We start from the raw sequence: 18,483 nt of genomic DNA on the forward strand, positions 1-18,483 counted from the left end.
GGGAGCCAAATGTATCATGAGAGTGTTCATTCTCTAAAACAGACTATAAGGCTGTTACGCACTGTTATGTCATAGCTATGATGACTTTATGACTCAGTGGTTTTCTCATTTAGAGCTGGCTAAACTGCCCCCTCTACACAAACATGCACAGACACACACAGATACACACTGCAGACAGTGATGTCCAAAATGATGGAAAGTCCTTTATGAATCTACAGGGCTGAGAAGTGTAGACAGTGTATGGTGCTATACTTCATACCTTGAAAAGTTACCCAGTAATGAAATAATAAATGATTCATATGTTTAACATTTTGTTCTACCTAAACATTGCTATACTTTATTTCATAAACCAATATACCAAATGTCTTGATCATTTACTCAACGTTTTGGTGGTGGTAAATCTAAAGAGAACACGAACACAGGGCTAGTTTATGTTGGATATCGGATCCACTGACACGGCATTATCTCTGTTTTCTCTGTTTCTCAGAACACATTCTGGTTTGGCCTAGGCTGCTGCGCCCTGTTCCTCCTTCCTAGCATCATCCTGTCAGTAAAACTGGCAAAGTTTTACCGTAGAATGGACACAGAGGATGTTTACGATGAGTGAGTATCTCTACTCCACTTTTAATATTGTGCTGTCACAAACAGTTTGTCATATCTGGAAAGAACCATTGGTTCATCCTCTTAATTCAACTATAGCTGAGGTTTGGAAGTTCCCTGCTGTTAATTTGTAGTGCAACCCAGTGATTAGTTTGATGTATGGGGATCCTTATTACAGCCTTCTTCCCTGCCAATGGCCCACAACACCTAGCACTTTCCCCCTGCCTATTTGGTTAAAGAGGCCATACAGTTGATTTGAGGCCTTTGCGCCCCGCCTCGAAAATAATCTAGGGCAAGAAGAATTTAGACCCTTATTATACGCATTAAAGAGACTGAAATTGGGAGGAGTCAGGATTACAAAGTGGTAATTAACACAATTTGATTCAGTCCCACAACCAACAAGTTAAATACGAGGTTATAGAATTGCTTCTGTGCTGTGGTGCTAGCTACTCCTTTCTTTCTTGTTTACTATCTTTTTCCCCCTCTTATGTCTATAGCTTTACAGTAGTAGTACATAGTAGTAACTTAGTAGTAAGTAGTATTAATAGGAGTAGCAAGTTACAGTAACCTAACTCTTTCTACTGCTTCATTCTCTCTCTTTGTCTCGATCTCTTTTCCCTTGCAGTTCATCTGTTTCTGGAACTTGGCATTTTACTTTGTGATAACCATTCCTACTATTTCCATATTCTTCATCCTTATTTTTCATTTAATTTCTCTCTGTCAAGCACTTTGCACTGTAAGAAAACAAACAGCGTATTAAGAGTTGTGGAATGCTATTCATGTCGTTTTATGCATCCTTCAGTCGCCCTCGCCTCGCCCAGGCACTTACAGTAGTGAATTAATGCCATAGACAAGTCACCAAGTGTCTTGATCAATGACGTGTATCGATGTCACCTGATCAGTACTATTGTGCCCAAAACCTTCTAGTGCATTTCATTAACATTTTTGCTTTTTTGTATCTTTGTAGCATTGAGACAATTCCCATGAAAACGTAAGATTCATTTTACCCATTTTACCTCTCCTTTCTCCTTCCAGTATATCTCATTGGTACATCTGTGCTTTTCTGTTGATTTTGTACATAGATCTCATGGTGCTGGTTTTACATTTTTAGCTATGAAATGCATCTCTTGGTGGATCATTTTGGATTTCCTTTGTGTGCTATCTTGAAGAAATTACCCTTGTTGATCATTAAGGGCTCTTACAACCACTATCTTACAAAAGCAAAATTCCACCTCTGTTTTTGTAAGTTAAGATGTAAGATAAAATGCTGTGGTTTATACGTTCACAACTTTCTATATGGAAACATTTGTCTAGAATCCTATTCCTATTTAGAGAAAAGCCTTTTATTGCCGAGGGTTGATAGCATGCCATGTCTCTTACCTCATGTTTTTTTTTATGCAATGTTTTGTTTCAGTATGGAAATTGGTAATAATGGTTATCATAATGAGTGTTTACAAGGTATCCAAAACCCTGTAATGACAAGGTAAACTAAATATAAAGCAGGCCTACGGAAATAATCAATTTGCATGGCATGTTTCAGGGAGGGATGGGGGCAGGGGCGGCATGTTGGCCTGGGGGCAGTCAGTCACTCAGTGAGATGGTTAAATAAGGTGGATGGGACACTGCATGTCCTAGGGGTTTGGCTAGCCCCTCAGACACATCTGGAGGTCAGCTGGACTCTCTGCTTTGTTGCGGATCCAGCATTGGGAGGTTGTGAGCAAGGTAGCTAGGCCACTGTTTACGGCTTGTGTGTTTTGGGTTCGGCATGACCTTTGGAGCATTACTAACTTACCCACTGCATGCTCTGTGCACTTGATCAAGTGACATAAAATTCCCTGCATGTCTTGTCTTCTTTAGAATTGGGAAAACTGCTGTGAATGTACATGTGATCCTTTTGCTCAAAGAGAGGCTAAAAGAGAGGCAAGCATGTCTGCTTTGGTGTGGTACTGAGACAACTGCTCATGTGACTAACTTCTTCTAACAACCTCTAACGGCATGGTTTTCATTGAAATGTACAAAAGACATCTCTGGATAGCCAACATGTTTAAACTATAACAGTGTCCAGACACAGAGAGCATCTCCACAGAATGACTGAAAGGGGAAAAGAACAATAACCAACCTGCCACCTAGGGTTTGTCATATTACAACCAACCCAATAATCAGCAGTTCACCATGGTTGGCTTGTCTTATTACAACCGACCCAATAATCAGCAATTCACCATGTTTGGCTTGTCTTATTACAACCAACTCAATAATCACCAATTCACCATGGTTGTCTTGTCTTATTACAACCGACCCAATAATCAGCAATTCACCATGTTTGGCTTGTCTTATTACAACCAACTCAATAATCACCAATTCACCATGGATGTCTTGTCTTATTACAATTGACCCATTAATCAGCAATTCACCATGGTTGTCTTGTCTTATTACAACCGACCCATTAATCAGCAATTCACCATGGTTGGCTTGTCTCAAAGTCAATAGACATTTTTTGGATAGAGTGGTTATTATTCCTCCAGTTCAGTGCACATGCAGCATGTGTATGGTGACTGCATGCATCATGCCATCCCTGGTTGGCCTCAAGCCCTCAGCAAGTGTCAATGGAGTGGTTCTGCTTTCTGTGTCTTGGGAAATGCCTGCCCCGTTGCTCTCGTCAAGTGAAGGACCTGGAAGCGAGAGGCAGGGTCTTACAAAATGGTCGACCCTCAAATGTTCCCTGTTCCTGCCATTGATGTTGTCCCCCATCTCTGTACCCCTGTGCCTCTAGCATCCCTGCCTATGACACTATGACTAGGTTCCCAAGGGCTTCAGCTCCCCCTAGGCATATCGACTGGTGAGAGAAGGCCAGGCTTTTTGACCGGCTCCAGAAAGGTACTGAGAACCACTGATCACTGGGATGACGTCTCTCCATCCACCTCCTCAGCATTATCCTCCCTGCCTTGTTCTCTCTTCATGCCATAACCTGCTGGTTGTCTGCATAGCATTGCCACTCTGAAAAACTTCCAGAGCTTCCACAGTCTCTTCTCTCTTGTCTCATCCTTTGCTTGACACTATAATTTTCTTTATTTTTCTTATGCTACCCCCTCTTCACAGCTTGTTTTAGCGCTTTTATGTCTGCTTCACTGACTTTGCAGAAAGTCTTCACGGTGAGGATTGCCGTTTTTGGAATCACTTATAAACCTTAAACCGCATATGGTTTGATGGTATTTGTGTCTAACCACTTGTAAACTTACTGTAGACCAGACCCGCTGGGTGTGTTTGCTATTCCTATTGACTTATACAGTTTAAGACTAAAGTCTCACTTCTCTCATTTCAAAACTCACATTTCATTGCTTTCATTTCTCCCTCGAGTCTCGCAATGGCAAAAGCAATACGCTTCTGAATTATCCAATTAAATCTGATGCATATAAATGTCAATATTTTCTGATACAGTATCTTCTCTTCTACAGGGTCATCGGAAACTGGAACTGAAACACTAGATTGTACGTTTCCACTATATGATTTATATACTGTTAGTCTTTTCTACGATCACTTTTAGCATAGAAATATACCACGTTATTGGCTATCCATGTATAAATATACCATGTTATTGGCTATCCATGTATAAATATACCATGTTATTGGCTATCCGTGTAGAAATATACCACGTTATTGGCTATCCGCGTAGAAACATACCACGTTATTGTTTATCCGTGTAGAAATATACCACGTTATTGGCTATCCGTGTAGAAACATACCACGTTATTGGCTATCCGTGTAGAAACATACCACGTTATTGGCTATCCGTGTAGAAATATACCACGTTATTGGCTATCCGTGTAGAAACATACCACGTTATTGGCTATCCGTGTAGAAACATACCACGTTATTGGCTATCCGTGTAGAAATATACCACGTTATTGGCTATCCGTGTAGAAACATACCACGTTATTGGCTATCCGTGTAGAAACATACCACGTTATTGGCTATCCGTGTAGAAACATACCACGTTATTGGCTATCCGTGTAGAAACATACCACGTTATTGGCTATCCGTGTAGAAACATACCACGTTATTGGCTATCCGTGTAGAAACATACCACGTTATTGGCTATCCGTGTAAATAATTTTACATCAGTGCATTATTACTCAGTGTTGAATTATATTTCATCTATTTTTAGGACCCCATCCACTTCCCACCCCTTGAACAAGACAAAGCTCAGAAAATATGTCCTTACTGGCAGAAGAAGCCCCTAACAAGAAGCTGATGTCTTTTGTATGTGTTCACCTGGCCCTCTCTTCCTCTATCTCCATGGATCTATTTACTGACAACATCCTCCTGCCCAGTCACAACCTCTTCTGGATATCCAGTGTCCAATAGGACCCCCTCAGACACTACACAAGGTGTTGTCATCAACTCTTCCTTTGATTTTCCCTGGGGAACAATAAGGAAGGTGTACATCTGAGACAGTGTCGGTTGACCTTCATCCTTCACCACACACATATGTCTGTTGTGCCTGTGTTTACATTAGTCTGAGCCGAGGCTGAGTTCAAACTGCAGACACAACAACAATTCAGAGGGCTGTGTACTCTCAAACCTTTTGTACTTCTTCTGTGTTTTGTAAAAAGCAGCTGAAAAGGTATTTTGAAGGTCATGTAGAGCTGTTACAAGAACATTTCCATTTCTTGTCATAGTTGAATGATGTTTTACTAACTGATTGGGAGAGATGTTTGAAACACAACCTCTGTGTGGAAAAAGACTTGAAGGTCGTGGATCGTAGGCCTATATGTTTGTGCTTGAATAATATAAGGACAATTACAAAATAGCATGACTTTTGTATGTTTGCAACATTAGAAGACAGACAGAGGTTGTTATGATTGCTGAGGCATACTGACAGATGACTGTTAGACCTGTTTAACCATAGAATTTTGACTGATGACCACCATATTTGTAAGATATGAGGAAATATCTCATATCAGTGCATAACAGGTGGAATATCACATGAACCTGAACAGAAATGTCAGGAGACTATAACATTCCTTAGTTCGTTAATTTATTAACAATAATGCAAAGTATCATGTAGAGTAAACTAACACGGCATGTTAATCAAGATATTTTTTGGGCTATTGTAGTGGTCAAACCTTAAAGTGGAGAACTGCTATTTGAAGCCAAATTCTATTCTTACTGTAGGTCTCAGGTCTTTAGTTGTTTAACAGTTATGCATAGTATATTGTTTCAATATTATACTTTTTTTATCCCACAATAGCTATTGGTACCTATGGAACTACAGAAGGGTAAATGTATTGAAGAGTTGTTTGTATATAAGAGATGTATTGCTTAAAGTGAACGATGACACCCGGATGGATTATGCTGAAAAACATTAACGTGCTGTACATGCCACCCCGATAATATCACCCATCTGTTCTCACTTTCTTTACAGGTTATGTTCCTTCTCCACCACTGTCTGCTTCGTAAAGATGGGGGTCATTAGCCTACTTAACTACCATGTGCTGTCAATCAAATGGCATTAAGCCAGTAGAGGTTTGTTGATGAGAGGAGTGAGGACTTCTTAATGGTTTGCATAACTGATCTTGCCCATTGCGTCTCGGACAGAAGCTTCACTTCCCAATAACTATTACTTAAGTACATGCCTGCAGACTGCTACCTGTGTATGCTTATTACATCACACGCTATTTTACTGAGTGCTTAAGACAGACATTTTGTATGCACCATCTGGTTAGATAGTGGGTGCAATGTTTACTGGTTGTTTTAAGGGTAAAACGGTAATGTTGGCACTGCTGGTGCCCATTGGAAATGAGTGCCCATGATGAAAATCTGAAAGTGTATAAATTGTGAATAAAACATTCCATTTCATTCTTGTACACATTTTTTTTATTTTTTTTTATGTGTCTCACCAAGTGACTGCTGGAGAAACCAAACATTCTCGAATTAAAAAAAACACAGGTTACGGGAAATGTTTAAGGGCAAGGGGTCTCCTATTTTGGACACCATGTCCTTTGTCTTGTGTAAAGCGTTATCTACATATGATCAGGAACATTTGACATGAGACAGTGGGCTGGCACATTTGAGATATTACCAAAAAGACCAGTCTTATATGTTTCCACTGTCGGATATAGAACATGGCGTACTCCATTACGTACCTGCTATTTTGAAAAGGAGATTATCATCTTTTCCAATGGGCTAGGAGGACTTGACGTTTTTCACAGTCATTTGGCACCCACACCTACTATACATCTGTGGAGACCAGATATAAATTTTCTAGTCCGCACATACCACATGACCACTTCTCCCTCACCCTAAATGTGCAACTGGTTAAAGAAGATTGGGTAATGTGTTTATACTTTAGAGGGAGTCATTGGATACATTCAAGCTGATTCTATTTAAAATCTTAGGGAATTGTATTTTGATTATTAACCATAGCTAGGGTTGCAAAGCTACTGGAATCTTCTATAATTTTGTTATTAACAGAAAATCTATGGTAACAATGGTAATTTATATTTGAATAACTTTTTTAAATGATATATAGTATTCATTTTTTATATCTGTCTATATTGTCCATGAGTTTCTAGTAGAGAGACCATATTGTTCAAAAGAAAATAGCCTTTTATTTAATTGTATTTATTTATTTCACCTTTATTTAACCAGGTAGGCTAGTTGAGAACAAGTTCTCATTTGCAACTGCGACTTGGCCAAGATAAAGCATAGCAGAATAAAATAGCCTAATTAATGAAAAAGCATCTAATCAACAATGGCACAATTTTCAATTAACTCTGCAACTCTTTCAACTACAGTAGCCACTTTTCTTCACAACTGCCACCAGTTTGGCAACAAAACATTGGCAACAAATACATATTGAAATAGTAAAATAAATAAAAGTGTAAAAAATTAAGTAAAGGATATTTAATGCTGAAACCCTCATATTAAACAGCAATGGTATTCCCTTAGTTTATGGTTTATATTTAGGATAATGTTTCACAGCTTTGTCATAATACATTTTTTTAAATCATCTTATTTCATATATTTTAGATGTGATAAGGCCACACAGGACCAGAGATAATGACAGACACCTGTTATAATCTGAAGTACCCAAAAGGGCCACTAGATGTATTGTGATAGATTACATAAAATCTTTGAAAGATACCAAAATTCTGGTGGTTTACTGGTCAACTTCAACAGTTCCCAGTAATATACCCTCCCTTTGCAACCCTAACTGTAGTTCATCATTCCTCAGGCTGTCTGCAGTGATTTTGGTTCACCACCTTTGCAATTCTTTCCACTCTCTGCAAAGAATCTTTTAATTTATTTGATTTTAACTAGGCAAGTCAGTTAAGAACAGAACAAATTCTTATTTTCAATAACAGCCTAGGAACAGTGGGTTAACTGCCTTGTTCAGGGGCAGAACGACAGATTTTTACCTTGTCAGCTCAGGGATTCAATCTTGCAACCTTCCGGTTATTAGTCCAACACTCTAACCACGAGGCTACCTGCCGCCCCAGCTGTAGCTATTAACATGCAGAGGGAGAGAGTGGGATGGATAAATGCCTGGCCCTTCCTTTAATTCCACAAAGTGAAGCGAACCTGCATCGGATGTTTACATTACAGATTCCGCGTCACTCACAAGGAGCCTTTTCTTCCCCGTAAGGAAAATAAAGCTGCAAGAGGCATGTGCTGCTACCCCCTTGCTATGTCACAGACACACACACTTGCTAAACAGCCATGTTACATACATACCGTTGTCTCGCGTCAGCAACTCTATTATGGGTTATTCTTGTTCTTTCTTAACTGCCACAGTAATTACTTCCTGTGTGACACGCTAGATTGACCTACCGCCACCCACATGCATATTTGTTTGGAACCTCTTGGATTTTTTTCCCCTCAAATTTCTCCCCAGTCTCCAGTTTCAGATTTTATTGTGTTTATATTTGGAAGGAAATTATAGGCTGTGCTGTATGGTTGTAAACCTCAACTACCTTTAAAACAGCAATGAACCTTGAACAATTCAACATGTCCTTGCAGGATAGCATTTTAAGACACGTTGTGGTATTGAGTTGAACAGTATCTAAAACTGACTGGAAAAAATTGGCATGGTGAACGATTAAAGTGGCGTGGTGGACGATTAGATAAATATTATGTTGGCATCAGTGCGCCAAGCTTCTCAAAATTAATGGCAGTCTGGGGAATTGTTCTCAAACGATAAAGTCCACAAAGTCTTGCTTGACATATTTCTCAATTAAACATTTGTAGTTCTAAATTGCTTATAATATGGGCGATTACATAAAACCTGGTTAAACGTGTGGGCATCAATGTTCCCGGCCTATTTTGCTTCATCCCAATTGGTTTTGCATGTGGCCCTGGCATTCATTGACAGTCGCTAGACAAGCATAAATTATAGTCACATTGCAGAGGGGGGCACTACTCTCCTCCCCTCTTCAGGAGGGCTCTTGTAGCCCAGACTTTTTTTCACCTGAATGCCCTCTTTGTGTGCAAAGCCCATAAATAGCAAGAGGGACCCTCAGCTTCTACAGTCCCAATCTCACTCCCTCTCTCACACTCAAGCATCTGGTATAACCATGTGGACTCGGGCCGGTGCACTGCTGCTCCTCGCCTGCTGTCTCTGGGCAGTGGAGGGACAGAATGAGAACCCAGGCAATGGTGGTGCTGCTACTGCTGCTGCAGAGAACAGGAAGAGTGTCTGGGAGGACCCCATCCAGTTCAACAACAAGGCAAAGGACTTCTGCACCATGAGTGTCACCGGCCAGGGAAATGTCACCCGGCTGAGGATATTGTGCCAGGGTGCCGAGAGAACATACTGGTGCGAGTACACGGGTAAGCCCCAGATGTGCCGTCCCTACAACAACAACCCTCACCACTATTTCACCCAGATCATGTGGGTCCTGAGGAGACATCAAAACGCCTGCCAGGCACCCAAAGCTATCAAGCCTCAAATGTGCAAGAGGGCACCGGAAGACGCACAGATGGTGTTCTCTGCTTCCTCCACGCCAGAGGCTGCACCAGCAGCAATCCCTGAAAAGCCAGAGAAAGCCCAAGAGCCAAACCAGGCAAAACCAGAGACCCCCAAGGTACCATTCACCAAGCAGGCTAAGCCAGCCGCAACCAAGCCTGAAGCTAAATCAGCAAGACCAGAGCAGGCAAGGCCGGAGCAAACTAAACCAGAGAAAGCCAGGCCAGAGCCAGCAAAACCAGAAGCAAGACCAGCACCTACAAAACCTGAAAAAGCCCGAACAGAAGCAAGACCAGCACCTACAAATTCACTGCAATCCAGACCTGAGCAGGCAAAACCAGCAGCAGCAAAACCAGCAGCTTCAAAACCAGCAGCTTCAAAACCAGCAGGCTCAAAACCAGCAGGCTCAAAACCAGTCAAGCCAGCAGTGAACAAGACAGCTGTTCTAAAAAAGCTTCTGACCCCCAAACCAACCGCTCTGAAACCAACCAAGCCCACTGTCAAGAGCAATGCCAAACAGCTGGCACAAGAGTATTGTTGGCGGTCACTCCAAGGCATCTGTTCCTATGTCATTGATTGGTTTCAGAACTAATAATGAAGGTGAGTTTAAAAAGTTGGCTGTTGACATTTTCTTAATTGTAGTCATAGCATTGTATATTATCATGATGATCATTTGTATGAAAAAGTATGTCTGTCGATCAAATACCTGAAATTAACTCAGGTCTGTAAAAAGTATGTCTGTCGATCAAATACCTGAAATTAACTCAGGTCTGTAAAAAGTATGTCTGTCGATCAAATACCTGAAATGAACTCAGGTCTGTAAAAAGTATGTTGAGTATTTTACTGAGTGTAGAAAACGTCAACCTATTCACTATATTTACTTTTTGCTCCCTCTTTCCCAGATTTAGATTTCTTTTGAAGATTACTTCAAAAGTCTGTCTAAAGAGGTGCTCAGAGTGATTTTCCAGAAAATGACTTTGATAAATGGTAGAAGAGAGTTCTAACACCCTCTTTGCGGAAATGATCATGCTGACACTGCTGTCAATCAAAGAACTTTCCTGCCTGCCATTTCACCATGATTTGTGCACTGTAATACAAAAATCTACTTGTTTCAACAAATTATTATTAAGTAACTAGTTACATAGTCTTTTTTAGTTTACTGAACTTTTCAGTCCAAGTGTTACCTCGAGAAACAAAAAAAATTGTTGGCCCAAACTTAGCTCCAACTCTAGAAAACTTGTCTCATATGTTCATTCAACTATAAATGATTTATGATACCTTAACTAATAAAGGTGTGTAACTGGTTACACACAGTGGTTTTAACACAATGTTTTCAACATACATATCTGATGCACGTTGCGATACATCATTACATTGTTCATTTATACAGTCATTATTATTCAACATGTCATCTCCTGGGCTTTGCACTCACAACCTCTTGGTTCATGGTATTCCTATCTTCCTGCTATACCACCATGTCGGTGTCCATTATCAGTTCATCTGACTCTTCTCTCATCATTGATTTAACTTAGTTATTTCAGCAATTTGATGTTTTTCTGTATAGTTGTCTGAGGTTGGTGGGGCATGTTACTCTGTTTTAAAGTTTTAATTTATTTAACCTTTATTTAACTCGGCAAGTCAGTTAAGAACAAATTCTTATTTACAATGGCAACAGACACCGGCCAAACCTGGACGACGCTGGGCCAATTGTGCGCCGCCCTATGGGGCTCCCAATCACAGCTGGTTGTGATACAGCCTGAATTCAAACCAGGGTGTCTGTAGTGACGCCTCTAGCACTGAGATGCAGTGCCTAAGACCGCTGCGCCACTCGGGAGCAAGTTACTCCTTAATCACTATGATAAATAAAATATTTGTTCTCTAATGTACTTTTAACAGATCTGATATTTACTTACTGAAGTGCAAAGTGTTCCAATACAGGTGAAACAGTCATTGACAGGCATGGTGGCATAGCAGGGAGATTGGCATGCTGTGAACCAAGAGGTTGTTCAAATCCCACATGTTGAATATGAATTACTGTATACATGCACAATGTAATCATGTGTGTCAAATATCTAAGTTGTTGCAATTAGTTCCACCGCCTTTTTTAGTTAAGATACTCAAATAATAATTTCTAGTTGAATTAACATATGAGACAATTTGAGCAACACAATCTTAAATTGATTAATTTTTGGAGCTAAGTTTGTGCCAACTAAAAATGTTAATTTCAGGTAACACTTTGACCAAAACATTTTGTAAACAAAAAAAAGCTGTGACACCGGTTACTTAATATTAAGTTCCATCAAGACCAATACCAAAAACATAATTCCAAGGGTCACAATGACAACTAAAAGCATCCATATCTGAATGTGTGGTATGGACAGATCATTAAATCCATCGTCTTTCACATGGTACTCATTTTGGTGACAGTTTTTACTGTTGGTGACAGTTTTTTTACAGTTTGGTTTTTGTGTCAGACAAACCTATGATACCCTATAATGGTCTCTCCTAAGGCAGATACGCCATTGGTTTGGCCTTTTTTGTATGTTTGTTTATGTGTACGTTTGTATCACCAGAAACCATGTATTGAAATGCATAAGGTTGTGTCATTTACATAGTAGACTGGCATATTCAGCTCTACCACTGGTTCATTGGACTGAACGGTCACAATCAATGAATGAATGTCGACATGTGTATGTAATAAATAAATGTGTGTTCTTAATTCTTTTTAGTGTGTCTGTGTTCCTTAAAGCCTTTCTCTCGCAATTTTTTAAATACCAGCAGGCAAAACGTTTTTGACTACAATGTTTTTCTGTCTTAAATACAACCCTTTTAGAGGTGCTGTGTCTCTTTTCCCTCCAGTAAGTGGCGCTGTTGTATCAACTTCTTTAAATATATATTTTTTTCAATTCGTTGCTCACTGCACTTTTACTGGAACAGTTCATGGGTGCATTTACCAGCAGTGGAAAAACTTGTGTAAAAGTAAAGATAACTTCATAGAAAATGACTCAAGTAAAAGTAAAAGTCGCCCAGTAAAATACTACTTGAGTAAAATTCTAAAAGTATTTGGTTTTAAATATACTTAAGTTTTAAAAGTGCATTTAATTGTTAAAATATAAAAGTATAAATAATTCAAAATTCCTTATATTAAGCAAACCAGACAAGACAAGTAAAATTACTATTTTTGGTTAAGGGGTTAGGTTTACAATTAGGGATAGGGTTGCTATTAGAGTTAGGGATTTGGGGTTACCGTTATGGTTAGGTTAAGGGTTAAGGTAAGGAAAAATAGGATTTTGAATGGGAATCTATTGTAAAACAAGCGTGTGTGTGTGTGTGTGTTTAGGCCCATGTTCCATGTGTGTGGCGTGGGGGAATAAGGGGGTGGTGGGTGTGTCTGTGCTCTATAAATGCCACATGCACGTTCCCCAGGTGTCATAACGAAATTGAATAATTTCCATCTTCCCAAATCCACAGGTGAGCTGACTAAAATAACCACTTATGTTGTGTTAAATATTATCTGCCATTATCCTCCATAAATCTTCTCTGCTGCCATGTTGTAACAGGCTACAGTACCAATTATTTGAATTGGAGGCCTACTGTACTAATAACTATGCCATTTCTGCAGATATTTTTTAGCGGGACATGGCGCTCCTTACCAATTTAGCCGTCTTGCTGGTTATTTCCTGCATATCTCAGGAGCTTATGGTTGCTAAATGTCAAGGATCCAAAAAAAGCGGGATGAAGGAGAAAGAAAAAGGGGAACCAATTGACAGAGAGCAACCAAAGCCCTCCGTCCCGTCTCCAGCGAATAAAGACAGCAGCCCCAGAGGAAAGGGTGTTTTCAAGGGCAAATTCTCCACCAAAGACAAGACGCAGTGCACTTGGGTTGCGACAGGTGATGATGCCTTTGTGCTTGGCGTGAACTGCAAAAAAGGGGAAACAAGTTTCGACTGCAAATATGTGGCCAAACCAGCCACTTGCCCTGGGTACGAGTCCAACGCCAAAGCCTACTGGAAACAGATTACGCGTGCTCTAAAGAAACAGAAGAAATTATGCTTGGACTCCACCGCTTTGATTAAAGCAGGAATGTGCAGAAAAGCTCCCAAGGAAGCCCATTTCAAACTTAACAATACACCCAGAGATGTTGTTCCAAGGACTACCATTCAGACACATTCTTCTCCTTATGTCTCCCCATCGGGTGCCAAATCTTGCACAGTTGATAAGAAGAGACTGGCGGAAGAATATTGCGCGGGTTCGTGGTCGAGTTTGTGTACTTTCTTTTTCTCCATGGTCCAGAATGATGATTGTTGAACGTAAAAGAAATGCGTTTACATTCCCACTCTCCCCATTGGTTGTCATAAACAAACTAATTAACACTTGTTGCTACTTCTAATCGCGAATATGAATGTATTTTGATGGACTGTGAGGAGAACCTAGTTTAAAGACAGATTGTTGAGTACATTTACATGCACACTAATAATTTGATATGAAACTGATTATGGCAGTAGGCGGACTTTACAATAGTCACTCAACCCCCTTACCCTGTTTGTTTTAGTCGCCGTAAAGTCAAAATCTAAGTCAACATACGCCAATTAAAACACGTTGTTTTCTGAGCAATCTTTCGAATTATTGGGGCATGTATACACCTTTACACGGTGTTCCAGCGGTGTATTTGATCTGAATGTGCTAGCACCAGCCGATCGAGCCTCCCTTTTTAGTGTGAGCGGAGTGTCTTAGAAGTAGTTTTCACATACAAACTTTATACGTTCGAATTCAGAATCAAATATTATTCCCAAAAATAAAATGTTCGCTGTGGTAGAACGTTTATTTTGATTGACGATTTGCTGCATTTATCAGTGCCATCTGGTAACCCTATTTCAGATGTGTCCATGTGAACATGATTATTAGGGAATTCGTTCTTCTTGCAAAGCATGTAAACGGTTTAATCGAACCATTATATTAATTTGACTAACCACAATAATCACATTATTGTGTGCATGTAACGGCACTCATACTATCCATACCACTTTTCCATTTGAAATGTTTTTGCTAGGTGTTGTATTCATTGTAAAGCTACAGTAGCCTACTTAATAAATATTTTGTATACTATGTACTCAACTCTTCTCTTCATTTTATATGCACTTGTAGTTGAAGCATTTCTGCATCATATTCTTTCTAGGAGGGTGGACAGGAGTTAGGTCATTATTATTTTCAATGGTGTATTGCATTACTCAATCCTCATTATTTTCGAATGACTAACGCTTATTATATAATTTACTACTACTTGGCAGACAGAGTATTATTCCGTACCACCCTGCAATGCACTCACTTATGCACGCATGCTCATGCGCGCACGCCCACACACACACACCCCGGATGTGCATACTCCACTGCATTTGCCGAAAGATAAGGAGTTTGAGCATGTTGGGTAATTACTCTGTAATTATACCAAGTCAGTTAGAGTGCTCCTTTAGAATATTTATCCTACATTCCTTCACTGACTACTGGATTTCCATGGCCTTTTTCCAAGGTGAAATACAATTGACATGTTCTAAATACTAGTCCATGACACTTAGCTACGCCTTTCATGTAGAACACTACAACAACACACAATCATGAGGTCTATGAAATGACATAACTGTGCTTGATAGCTAATGGATATTTTTGCTATAACTATAATAATATAGCTGTCAGACAATCAAGGGGAGATACTTTGAATACATTTTTTCTCTCCATTAATTGGATTTCAATCATTCTTTGAACTGAGAGGAATTTGAATGGAATGAACCCCAACCCTATTCATTGACGATATCATTTACTCTTCAATGGTTCTTTCGTCTTGGTCCAATAACTTTTCATTAGTCATCCTTCTTGGTATTTTTATTGTCATTATACTATACTACAAGGTTCTCGGATTCCTAGTATTTTCATAAACCCATATGTATATATTTTACATTATTGAACCTTTATTTAACTGGGCAGTCAGTTAAGAACATATTCTTATTTACAAAGACGGCCTACCAAAAGTCCAAAGGCCTCCTGCGGGGACAACATTACAATAGCATGGTAGCAACACAACACGGTAGCCGCCAAACCTGGTAGCACAAAACATGTTACAAACATTATTGGGCACAGACAACAACACAAAGGGCAAGAAGGTAGAGACAACAAGACATCACGTGCAGCCACAACTGTCAGTAAGAGTGTCCATGATTGAGTCTTTGAATGAAGAGATGAAGCTCGTTCCATTCGCTAGCTACAGCGAACTGGAAAGAGGAGCGGCCCAGGGATATGTGTGTGCTTTGGGGACCTTCAACAGAATGTGACTGGCAGAATGGGTGTTGTATGTGGAGGATGAGGGCTGCAGTAGGTATCTCAGATAGGGGGAGTGAGGCCTAAGAGTGTTTTATTAATAAGCATCAACCAGTGGGTTGTGCGACAGGTATACAGAGATGACCAGTTTACAGAGGATTATAGAGTGCAGTGATATAACTTGGGTCCATTAAGTTAATTAGTTAGGTCTATTGACAAAACCAGTTACAAACATGCCACATGTAACATGTCATTTTCCAGTTACTGTCCTCCTTTGACTGGCTTCTTGCTACTGGCCAGCTGTTCTTTTTGACTGATCTATGGGTTGGAGGTCAAATGGTCACTGCCACATGAAAAACTGTTGACGAGACATCCCCCACAGTGACCTGAGTTCAAATACTATATTAAATAATTTCAGAAACTTTAGCTGTGCTCAATTGAGCTTGCCAGTTTCAATGGAACCAATAGAAAAGATCCAAAAATGCAAACCCCACCCACCTAGCACTCCAGGCAGACTAAAACAAACGCTCAAAGTATTAACATGATTTCAAATAGTATTTGAAGCCGGGTCTCCACCCACATAGTGACCCAAACAGTAGTGGCATTATTACCAATGTTTTGATATGGGGCTAGAAGTAGAGGGCACAGCTGTGTGTCACCTGTATTATTACCCCATTGACAGCCATCATCAATCTGACCCAGCTTGTCAAAATGGTCTTTGAAATATTGAGGTTACCAAACAAGAAAATACTTGCTTGACAAAAACACAAAATTATGTGGGCGGTACATTATAAATAAATGTATTGAAGGTTTTACTAATTAACTGAACTGTTTGGAAATGTTTGTCAAAATGATAGAAGATATTAGAATTGGAAAAGTTGTTGACGACAGTGTTCTCAACAAACACTTTTTTCAGACAAGGTAGCGACTACTCTTTTCAAAGTCAAGACACAACTAAATCTATTGAAATGACAGACAGCAGAATTTGCAATCCATCGAGTTAGACTCAACAATTACTTCAATGTTAATCAACCCAGTCGTCTACTGGCTAACAAGCTTCGGAGTAATGATCAATTAGCAGATATTGCAACTATTGAGTCTGAATCAGATGAATTACTATGAGAACCAAAATGAATTAACCAAAGATTCTCTCGTTTCTATAAAGAACGCAGAAAAAGCTTTTGATAGACTTGAATGATCATATCTATGGTCAGTTTTGGAACATATGGGACTTGGCTCCAATTGTATTAATATGATTAAAGTACTATATGCCAGTCCTTCAGCCATAGTTGTTACAGGCTTTGGTTTTTCCATTTATGTTTTGAGGTTGGATGTATAGCTCGTTAGCACGTAGGGAGCACCGATGGGTGTCAGCTCGTAAGTCAGTATGTGTTACACCTGTGCTTGTTGCCGTCTCGTTAGTGGTAAGGTGTTTCACCTGTGCTGGCCCAGGTGCTATTTAAGAGTGGCTGACCCAGTGCTCTTGATAGATGCGGAGGTTTTACACCTTTAGTTGGCTCTCCCTATTTTGTGTTCTATACAAACAATCCTTTATCCGATTTCCCTGATTTTTGTTTTTCTCCACCCTTTTTGTTTGCTTCCTGTCTTTAAGTTTGGTGTTGGTTTTTCTTTTGTTTGCCTCTTCTTGGGAAAATTTTGTGAGCGCTCATGGTGGGTGTCTTTTAGGTTCCAGTTCTTGCTAGTAAACTTTCAGTGGACACCCCCATGAGTGTCTTTCAGAACACCTTCTAAAACCCCACCTGTTTCGTTTCGGTTGTTGGTCAGTGACTCTTTGTTAGACCCTTTTTTTTTGGGTTTGGTATTCCTGCTGGGGATACAGCAGGAATACAGGCAATACCTGTTCTGTTCAGAATAACTAGAAGTAGCAGGCAAGGTGATCCAATCACACCTCTGCTATTTCTATTGTCTATGGAGCCCCTGGCCCAGGCAATTCAACAATCGAAAGAAATTCCATCAATAACTCTCAATTCAACAAATCACGCTATCTTGTTATACGCTCATGGTACATTGTCTGGATAAGGTAAGGTATCTCAAACCCTCCAAATCAATCAAATATATTTAGAAAACTCCTTTTTACATCAGCAGATGTTACAAAGTGCTATACAGAAATTCAGCATAAAACCCCAAACATCAAGCAATGCAGATGTAAAAGCAAGGTAGCTAGGAAAAAGTCCTTAGAAAGGCAGGAACATAACAAGAAACCTAGACGGAACCAGGCACTGAGGGGTGACCAGTCCTCTTCTGGCTGTGTCTGGTGGAGATAAGAGTACATGGCCATTTAAGGACAGATTGTTCTTCAAGATGATCACATTGGTTGTAGAGGATGCAACCGGTCAGTATCTTAGTAGTACTGACCTGTCCTGAAGATTGTAGACAAATTCATCTCTGTCTGAAGTTATAAAATAAATGATTCTAACCAAATCTGCCCTATTGCCTCTCAAGACCCTGAAGGAGGACTCCATCTCTACTTATCTAATCCCAATCGTTTCCCATTTTGAAATGTTTGTGAATAGATATTTCCTCCCTTAGATAAAACCATTGCCAGAAACTTTAACAGAACGCTGAAATCAGTTAAATTCGACCTCAGT

At 39.8% G+C, this 18,483-nt stretch overlaps 3 protein-coding genes across 16 annotated transcripts in view; all 3 read left to right on the forward strand.

Annotated features, from left to right (window-relative positions):
* LOC109864858 (prominin-1-A) overlaps positions 1-6,464 on the forward strand; it is a 112,351-nt gene extending 105,887 nt beyond the window's left edge. For 4 of the 14 annotated variants that reach the window (XM_020452867.2, XM_020452868.2, XM_031798410.1 and 1 more), the window contains 6 exons: positions 488-603; positions 1,568-1,591; positions 2,015-2,083; positions 3,371-3,474; positions 4,053-4,085; positions 4,763-6,464. In XM_020452867.2, the coding sequence (XP_020308456.1) occupies positions 488-603; positions 1,568-1,591; positions 2,015-2,083; positions 3,371-3,440 (279 nt within the window). In that variant the 3' untranslated portion in view covers positions 3,441-3,474; positions 4,053-4,085; positions 4,763-6,464. Of the gene's footprint in view, positions 1-487; positions 604-1,225; positions 3,475-4,052; positions 4,086-4,762 lie in introns of all 14 variants that reach the window. The other 10 variants (XM_020452870.2, XM_020452872.2, XM_031798411.1 and 7 more) reach the window with 5 other exon arrangements.
* A 2,666-nt stretch (positions 6,465-9,130) lies between these two features.
* On the forward strand, positions 9,131-12,289 carry LOC109910171 (fibroblast growth factor-binding protein 2-like). The gene is made up of 2 exons (XM_020509307.2): positions 9,131-10,165; positions 10,468-12,289. The coding sequence occupies exon 1, from the start codon at positions 9,174-9,176 to the stop codon at positions 10,155-10,157; it is 984 nt and encodes a 327-aa protein (XP_020364896.1). The 5' UTR covers positions 9,131-9,173; the 3' UTR covers positions 10,158-10,165; positions 10,468-12,289.
* Positions 12,290-12,937: 648 nt separating this feature from the next.
* On the forward strand, positions 12,938-14,671 carry LOC109864872 (fibroblast growth factor-binding protein 1). The gene is made up of 2 exons (XM_020452895.2): positions 12,938-13,036; positions 13,188-14,671. The coding sequence occupies exon 2, from the start codon at positions 13,205-13,207 to the stop codon at positions 13,871-13,873; it is 669 nt and encodes a 222-aa protein (XP_020308484.1). The 5' UTR covers positions 12,938-13,036; positions 13,188-13,204; the 3' UTR covers positions 13,874-14,671.
* Positions 14,672-18,483: the final 3,812 nt, after the last annotated feature.

The sequence above is a fragment of the Oncorhynchus kisutch genome, linkage group LG19, assembly GCF_002021735.2.
Source record: "Oncorhynchus kisutch isolate 150728-3 linkage group LG19, Okis_V2, whole genome shotgun sequence".
Taxonomy (NCBI): domain Eukaryota; kingdom Metazoa; phylum Chordata; class Actinopteri; order Salmoniformes; family Salmonidae; genus Oncorhynchus; species Oncorhynchus kisutch.